The 9,878-nt window shown below is 37.9% G+C and overlaps 1 protein-coding gene across 3 annotated transcripts in view; it reads right to left on the minus strand.

The window, feature by feature from the left end:
* The window catches only part of nfic (nuclear factor I/C), a 194,643-nt gene extending 185,361 nt beyond the window's left edge, over window positions 1-9,282 (minus strand). For all 3 annotated transcript variants that reach the window (XM_072681322.1, XM_072681323.1, XM_072681321.1), the window contains exon 1: window positions 8,545-9,282. In XM_072681322.1, the coding sequence (XP_072537423.1) occupies window positions 8,545-8,574 (30 nt within the window). In that variant the 5' untranslated portion in view covers window positions 8,575-9,282. The remainder of the gene's footprint in view (window positions 1-8,544) is intronic.
* Between the last annotated feature and the right edge of the window lie 596 nt (window positions 9,283-9,878).

The following is a 9,878-nucleotide window of genomic DNA, read 5'->3' on the forward strand; positions in this document are numbered from 1 at the left end:
AACATGAAAGTCAATTATACAAACGAATATACAGACAGTTTCAAAATAAAAGTCAGTAATACAAACAAACAGACCATGTCAAAATAAAAGTCACTAATACTAATGAAGCAGTAACTCTTCTAAAAAAACGGTCTCTTTCTTTTTTTATTTTTCCTGATCTATAATACTAATACAAATGGACAGACCATGCCAAAATAAAAGTCACTAATACAAGCCAATAAACACTGTTTCAAAACAAAAGTCTCCACTACAAACAAACAGACCATGCCAAAATATAAGTCACTAATACAAGTGAACAGTTTCAAAATAAAAGGTCACTAAAACAAGCGAACAAACAGACCCTGTCAAAATAAAAGTCACCAATACAAACAAAGCAGTAACACAAAATACTTTCTCTGCATCTTCCTTTCTTTCCTATTTGCTGATCTAAAAAAATGATGTGATCCGGGACTCTGAGTCTTGTGATCCATTACAGCACAACACACACATTAATACCTTTCAAAACATCAAGCTAACATTTCATCACCATCATCACTAAATACAGAGCGTTCACATTAGCTTCAGCTGTGTTCACTTCTCACCCAAACAAAGAGCTCAGGATACATCTAAAACACCCGTTACTCAACGTAACTCTCTCAGATTCTCTCAGAGTCTTTATCCTCTGAAAGCTGTGTAGGTGGAGCATCCGTTCTGTCCTGTGGGGTGTGATGCTGATAACCAGCTAAAATAGCACTAGCACCGAAATTAGCACCATTCACTGCTTTAGTTAAGTGGAAATTGGAAGCATTTAGCATCTGTTGCTAAAGGGATTCACTGAAGCACAATTAGCATCACTCTGCTGTTCTGGTTGGAACCTTAATACACATATATCACAAAAACGTACTTAACATATCTTAATTTTTACCATTTTTACACAATGTGAATGACAGCTGCTTTAAATCATATATATTTATATATGTATATATATATATATATATATATATATATATATATATACATATAAAATAAATGCTCCAAAATTATTTGGAATACATTATTTTTACTTTGACTTCCATTAAATCCACCAAATGTTAATATGACATTTCTAGCATCATATTAAAGATTTGTATGTATGTATGTATATATATATATATATATATATATATATATATATATATATCTCAACATATATGTTTTTGATTTATATATATATATATATATATATATATATTGTTTAAAATACCTCTCATATATCCTGTTTTATGATATAGATGATGCTCCTACATAAATTACATAATTTCTGTTGTTGGACACTTTATTACATAGATGTGGAACAGAAATTTGACAAAATTACAATTTTAAAATACTATGGAAAGTCAAGACGGATGCAGATATTTCTCACATACGTCCATCCATGCTGAAACCTGCATATTTATAACATGTAGAAATTCTGCATTTCACTAAATCACACTAAAATACAACACAGCAGCCCAACTAATGTCAACTACCCAGTGATCTTAAGGGATCTGACACGTCTGAATGTTGCCCCTGACTCAGAATCTCACCTGTATGTGTTTGTACAGTAGTTCCATATGATCTGAAAACTGCATTTAGCGAATACTTCAATAAATCAGGGCAGAAACACACTGAGAGGTCGCCGTTCGGACTGGAAACAGTGCTCAGGTCAGATTGAAAATGTCGCAATGCATTAAAGGGAAGAAACAACCCAGGTCTGATCCATGCCAGAGCGCGATCGCCCCACTGACTGAGGTTAAAATACCTCTGGCAGCTTTGAGCGAGGCCCACAGTGCGCTCCCTCGCTCCTCCCCACTCCTCTCTTTCCCTCTCCTCTACTGCAGGGGACTAATTGCGGCACTAACGGACTGAATCGATGAGAAACGGGGGCAGGACAGCGCGCTGCCAGCACAGGGGAATTCAAACTCTTCCAAAATCCCCCACAGACAGCACTGCGGAGAGCTGGCAAACTCACTCCGAGCGGGGTCCGTCCCAACTCCCTACTGCCGTACTGCCGTACTGTCAGGAATCTCAGACTTCTTTCATCTGCCAGACTGAGGAGCCACCACTAATAAAGAAGCCGGCCGGCCCCTGTCAAGAAATCACGAATACGGCTCGGGCTCTGTATCTGAACCATTTCTGATGTTCATTTTCTGGGGATAATGAACCGCAACTTGGCTAATTAGCTTATGAGTTCACTTCATGATAAACATCTGCCCCGCAGTTAGAGGACACAGCGCAGACCCTCAGCTTAGCTCAGCTGAAACCGGTCAAGAAATATAAGGATATTCATTCATCCGATTAGCAGTTCTTTGCACTGAGACTGTAAATAAGAACAACATGGTGCTTTCCCCTGAAGCAGGCAGAGCTACAAGATATTAAAAACCTGGGACGGACTCAAATATGCTTCCCATACGAAATGTGGCCTGTGTGAAGATTAAGGCTCGTTACTGATGTAATATCCAGTGTGTTAAATTCAGAAAATGAATACAAAAAAACTATGTCTACGAAATGCCATATATATGTCATATTTCACTTTATTTACTGTAGAGGATTTTGTCACTTATTTATACTTGGTGTACTAAGTGTATACACCTTACACCTATGCAAATTAATTAAAATCATTGATCTTAGCTAAAAGTATGTTTTCTAAAAAGTAATAAATACAATTTATTGTATTACTACAATTTAGTAATAAATAGAAGTTAATACAGTTAAAAAAGTAAGCATATATATACATATATGTATATGAATGTGTTTGTGTACACACACACATATTTATACATATATGTACTTATTTTTTTAACTAGTTGATCTTTTGATTGTTTGTAAATATATATATATATAGTATGTTTATGTATAATGTTTTATTAAGCTATTATTTAAATAAATACAATTAGTAATAAATAGTAAGTTGATTTTCCTCTGCTTTCTTAAAATTAGTAGTTGTATATATATATATATATATATATGTAAAACAATCAAAAGATCAACTACTTTTATGAAAGGACAAAAACAATGTACTTTTTAACTGTATTAACTTCTATTTATTACTAATTGTATTTAGTTTATTACTTTATACACTAGCTTTATAAAACTTACATAAACAGACGTACTATATATATATATAAATAATCGCTATTAACTTTAATGCAAACTTTACAGGAGAAGGAAAAAAACTTATTAACTTTCAATGGAAGTCAATGTAAAAAACATTTTTGGAGCATTTCTATTGGTCCATTCACCATTAGATTTTGGCACAATGTATCACACAACTACCAGATTCACATTATGTCAAAAAGTGAAAAATAGCAGAAAAAAAGACACCCACTGTTTTTGTATATGTATTAAATATTTACTATAATCACACATGAATATTTTTATTATTATTAAATGAAATGATCACCAGTCACCAAAAGCTCAAAGGTCAAAGGCCTACGATTTAACCCCACATTAAGTATTAGGTATTATATACAGAATGCCTCCATAACGAGCCGCTCGTTACTGAAACGCAAGCCAGACTAAAGCTTAGTCACCCAAACCCAAACACAGCGCAGGCAGAAGCGTCCAGGCCTCCAGCTCCTCCACCCCTCCACCCCTCCACCCCTCCACTAATCTAACCAGTCAAACTCACCACAAACCAACTGACTCTAAAAACCTCCACCTTACAACTGCAGCGCCTCACTTTTACTGCTGTGCGTCGGTGCAGAGTTCAAATACGGCTGGAAGCGCGAGCAGAGTGTGTGTGTGTGTGTGTGTGTGTGTGTGTGTGTATGTGTGTGTGTGTGAGACTATAACACACTCCTCAGGATCAAGGCCCTTCAGGTTGCCAGCGATCTGGCACACACTCCGGCCGCTTCTCTCTCTCTCTCTCTTTACCCGCCACGCTCGCACATTAGGGGCACGTCAGGAGACTCCTCCACTTTCACTGCCCACAGGCTGGCTCTTACACACACATACACACACACACACACACACACACACACACTGCCACACCGTAAACACACACCAGACCAGTCATGGCGCTACTGTTCACAGAAACACAGCACAAGCCCTGAGGCCTCCAGCCTGTAATACACAACACACACACACTAATACACAACACACACACTAATACACAACACACACACACTAATACACAACACACACACTAATACACTGTTGGTGTATTATGAGTTGTTTTTTTTGCGCTTAGTAAAATTGAAAACTCTCCAAATGCATGAAATTCTGACCACAGAAAGTCACCATATTTGGTTTATGTAACAAAGGTTAATGTGTGAATATGAAGGTCAAACCTGGACACACACACACACACACACACACACACACACACATACACACACACTGCACATTCTTATACACTCTAATAACAGATGTTTACATTTAACCAGCCTCCAGTCTCCCCGTTCTGACCCCATCTAACTTTTAATAGAGTTAAAATAACTATTATAGGATTAAAAACTGGGGAGATTTATTAGTTACAATTCAGTCAAATCATTAACATCAGACAGGTTAGTTACTAATCACTGTTTATATTTTAAACACCAAATACATGTGGAATTATGAGGGAAACAAAAGTAAAAAAACTAAAAAGTGGTTATTTGGGTATAAATTCTGTATCTGTGCTGCTTCTATACCTGAAAATTTTCAGTCTGCCTCTCAACCCCAACCCTCAAGACTGGTTAATAATAATACATTAATATTAATATTATAATTGTCATGACAAAAACTGTATCTCTAAATTGTCAACAAAAAGAAACTAGGTCAGTGTAAATAGATTTTAGTCCAAGTCAATTTGGAGCATTTCTATTGGTCAGTTCATTATGAAATGGTCAAAAAGTGAACAATTAAGGCCAAAAAGGCCAAAATTTGGATACAAAGTTTTTGGAAATATGATATATATGATAATATGGAATAACTTGCTTTAGTGGTTTCTAATGTATTTCCAGTAGCACGACTCCAGTAGTGCGACTCTCTCCGTTAAGCCCTCGAGACTAGGCTTGGAGTCCAGGCTGGGGTGAACAATGCCCTAAAAGTACACTAAACACTAAAGGCCTCTAAACAGGGAACGTCAGACCAAGTGTGTGTCACCTGCAGGGCAGCTAATCAGCCTGGTGATCGTGTCGTGACGCTAGAAACGCAGTGGAATAGCAGACTAAAGCCCGGCACAACAAACCAACGCCTGAGGTGAACTGAGAGGCAGGCCAGGTCTACTCGTGTGAAACCTGCCAGCCTGCAGGACTGAGATTTGCTTCTAAAAAGTGGAAAAAATGACATTTCAATCAGTTTTTACCAACTGCAGCCGTTTCCAATCGACATACAGCTTCGAATGTGATGGAAACACATGCCGTGCATGAGAAAGCTGCAGAAAGTGAGTACAGCCTCGCCACCTAACACCCAAACCAGCCCAAATTCAGCTCTGCCAATATACAAACAATGAACACAAGCTCACCTCAGAACTTCAGGACTGCGTTACACTCTGCAAACTCGAACCCGAGCAAGCTTTCCTGCAGCTTTCCTACAGCCTGAAAACACTGTACTGCGTTCACTGTGTTCGTATGGAGAATGCAGAGTTATTAACTGCACGTCTGAGAGCTGATGCTCTGACCTGCTCCAGACTGTTCACAGCCACATGTACGCACTTCTGCCAGCCTGGGAAGTCTCCTAATCAGGGGTAGAACTGGTGTGGTAAACTCCTAATACGGTTATTACACTGTATTCTGCGTCTGGCTGAGCGGCTCTGTATTAAAAAAAATAGGTCAGTGTTGTTCCACCAACAAAACTGAGGGAGGGGAAAAAAAAGGCCCAGAAGATTACACATTACCTCCTCTACTAGCCTGCACTGTCCTTGTGTGACACGAAAACGGAGCGAGACGACCTGCCAACTCCACACACACACACACACACACACACACACACACACTCAGGCTCAGTTACACTCAAATCAGTTTAAATACACACAGTTACACACACACACAGTAATACAGCATAACAGCAGAGCAAAACAGGCTGAAATAGGAGTATGAGGTAAAGGAAGAGGGCTGGAAAGTCTTCACTGGGTCAAAAAGCGGCAACTTCAGAGCAGCTTACTAAACATATATATATATATATATATATATATGATAATACAGCATAATACGTAAAATGGTCTGTAATGTATTTTAGGAGCATGATATTATATGATTTTATGAGTTTAGTCAAAAAAGTGCAACTTTTATTTTACATATTTACACTCAAAGCCTGATATACACAATTTTAGTTATATATGTTAATATATAATACCAAGCAAAACAGCCTGAAATGTATTTTAGAAGTAATGATATAATGGAACAGAATTAAAAGCCTGAGTTTGGTCATAAATGCCAACTTTTGTACATATTTACAGTCAAAGCCTGATAATATGCAATTTTAGTTATATATGTTAATATATAATACCAAGCAAAATAGCCTGAAATGTATTTTAGGAGTAATGATATAATGAAAGAGAGCTAAAAAAAAAAAAAGCATGCACACAAAAAGTTCCAATGTTTTACATATTTACAGTCAAAGCCTGATAATATATGATTTTATTTAAATATGTTAATATATAATACCATGCAGAACAGCCTGAAATGTATTTTAGAAGTAATGATATAATGGAACAGAGTTAAAAGCCTGAGTTTGATCACAAAAGCGCCAACTTTTGTACATATTTACAGTCAAAGCCTGATAATATATGATTGTAGTTATATATGTTAATATATAATACCATGCAGAACAGCCTGAAATGTATTTTAGAAGTAATGATATAATGGAACAGAGTTAAAAGCCTGAGTTTGATCACAAAAGCGCCAACTTTTGTACATATTTACAGTCAAAGCCTGATAATATATGATTGTAGTTATATATGTTAATATATAATAACACGCAAAACGGTTTAAAATGTAGTTTAGAAGTAAATATATAAATGAAAAAGATCTGAAAAGCGCACACAAAAAAACCCCAAAAAACTTCCAGAACAGGGCACAAATGTATTGTTATGGAGAGCTCATAATAATAATAATAATAATAATAATAATATTTGAATATATTCTAATATTTTATATTCAACAATATTGAATATCATGCAAAATGGCCTGCAGTGTACTTTCATAGTATGATATAATGGCAGAGAGTTGAAATGCTTGCACTTGGCTAAAAATGCCAACTTTAGAGCAGTTTATCAAACATAATTACAGTCAAATCTTAATAATATGCAATATTCCATATTTACACATAGAATATTCCATGTAAAACTGCTGTATTTTTTAAGTAGCATTAGTTCATTGATAAATATTGAAAAAGCTGCATTTGCCAGAAAAATAGCCAACTTTCAAGAATTGTTTCATACATTTCTACAAATAAATCATATAATATACAACATTAGATACGTGCATATATGTTATAACATAGAATAACAAGATAATACTGTTAAAAAGGTCTGAAATGTATTTTAGTAATTTGAGCTTATGAAAAAAGAAGACATGCCTGCACTTGAGACTTCTGCAACTTTAGAGCAGTTAATCAAACCTATTTACAGTTCAATAATAATAATATGCAGTTTTACATATTTAATAACACGCAAAATGTCCTGTAATGTATTTTCAGCAGCATGTGTTAATTAATATGTAGTGAAAAGCCTGTATGTGCCTCAAAAACAAGCAACTTTAGAGCAGTTTATCCAACATATTTCCAGTCTAACTGTATAATTAATACGCAATATTATATATAATGTAATAAAATGATTTGCACAACAGCCTGTAACACATTTTCAGCAGCATGAAAGCAGATAATGGAGTTAAAAAAAAGCAAAAGCATGCACTCTGTCCAAAAAATAAAAAAAGAGGCCAACTTCAGAACTACAGATTAATTATTGTACTATGTTATATGTTATATATTTATATATAATATTATATATGTTTATGTATATATATATATATAACATCCGAAACCAGTTCGTAATGCGTTTAAGTCGTATGAGTTAATGGAGGAAAGTTGAGAACCCTGCACACGGTCCAAAAAGTTTGAGCTTTGCTTTGGAAACGTGTCGCTTGTTGCTCTTTTCAGGTTTTGGCTTTTTTTTTTAATATGTCCAGCATACGTCTCAAATTTACCCGCGCTCTCGTTTAACGTTAAATACAGTTGAAAAGTGGCTTGTTTGGCTTTTCCCAGCTTGTTTACAAGTTTGGAGGAGTTTACAACAACACAGCACACCTTCCCCTGTCAACACAGGCAGACGGTGACCCAGTAAAGCTGCAGACGCAGAAGAAGCTCTGGCAGAAGTTCCAGCAGAGCCGCAGTCAGTCCGAGCTGGAGCACCACAGCACTACCCCAGTTCCAGCAGCCCAGCAGCCCAGCAGCCCAGCGGCCCAGCAGCCCAGCAGCCCAGCAGCCCAGCTCAGGACTCTGGGGCACGTCTCCAACTCAGCCTCTGCACTTTTCCTAGCTCGCCCTTTTCTAAGCTGCACTGCCTGCGTGACCGATAAACAAACAAACAAACAAACAAACAAACAAACAAGCAAAGCTGTTTACCTGAGTCAGACAGAGAGGAGAATACATCATTGTTGCACAAAAATAATGGAGCGTGTCTTGAAGAGCAGAGAGCGAGCGATCAGTCAGTGGAGCATTTTTCACAGTTAATCATCATCATCACCATCATCATCATCATCACCGCCTTCATCACCACCATCATCATCATCACCATCCTCCTCCTCCTCCTCCTCCTCTTCTTCTTGCTCTCCAGCAGAAACAGCAGCAGAAGCTTCAGGGGTTCCAGTAGCTTCAGGACACCCCCCTCTCTCTCCCTCTCTCTCTCTCTCTCTTTCTGTAGGTCTCTCCTCCCCCCTATTCGCTCTCTCTCACTTCCACTCGGCGCGAGCGGTGAGAAAAACGACGGGAAAGAAGTGAGCGCGTGCAGGCGGGCCGAGGAGCAGCGAGAGCGCGCCGAGAGCGCGCACTTCCATTTAGGAAATGGAGGGAGGGTGGAGGAGGAGGAGGAGGAGGAAGAGGGGGAGGAGGAGAAATCAAAGAAGAAGAAATGAAGAAGAGGGAGGAATGAAATGACGTCTCAGAAAAAAAAAAAAAAAAAAAAAACGGCGCGCGCAAGAAGAAGTTAAGGAAGCAGGAACTCTCGCTTCATCCGCGCTCTCGTGCGCGTTCACGAAGCCGCCCCGTCCGCGCTCCGCTGTAGTCCGGTTTCAAACACGCGCCCAAGTGCAGCAATACAGCGGCGCGCGCTCTCCCCCTCTCTCTCTCTCTCTCTCTCTCTCTCTCTCTCTCTCTCTCTCTCTCTCCCTCGCTCGCTCACTCTCTCTCTCCGTGCTGACATACAAGCGAGCGCCGGACGTTGCGTCACCCACAGCGCCCATTCAGGCCAAATTATATCAGCCACGAGCTGCATTAACTCTTACACTCTCAGTACTGAATTAACCCTTATAGTACTGAATTAACCCTTACAGTACTGAATTAACCCTAATAGTACTGAATTAACCCTTATAGTACTGAATTAACCCTTATACTACTGAATTAACCCTAATAGTGCTGAATTAACCCTAACAGTACTGAATTAACCCTTATAGTACTGAATTAACCCTAACAGTACTGAATTAACCCTAATAGTACTGAATTAACCCTACCAGTACTGAATTAACCCTTATAGTACTGAATTAACCTTTATAGTACTGAATTAACCCTAACAGTACTGAATTACCCTAACAGTACTGAATTAACCCTAATAGTGCTGAATTACCCTAACAGTACTGAATTAACCCTAACAGTACTGAATTAACCCTTATAGTACTGAATTAACCCTAACAGTACTGAATTAACCCTAAAAGTACTGAATTAACCCTTATAGTACTGAATTA

Source organism: Salminus brasiliensis, chromosome 6 (assembly GCF_030463535.1).
Source record: "Salminus brasiliensis chromosome 6, fSalBra1.hap2, whole genome shotgun sequence".
In the NCBI taxonomy this organism is placed as follows: domain Eukaryota; kingdom Metazoa; phylum Chordata; class Actinopteri; order Characiformes; family Bryconidae; genus Salminus; species Salminus brasiliensis.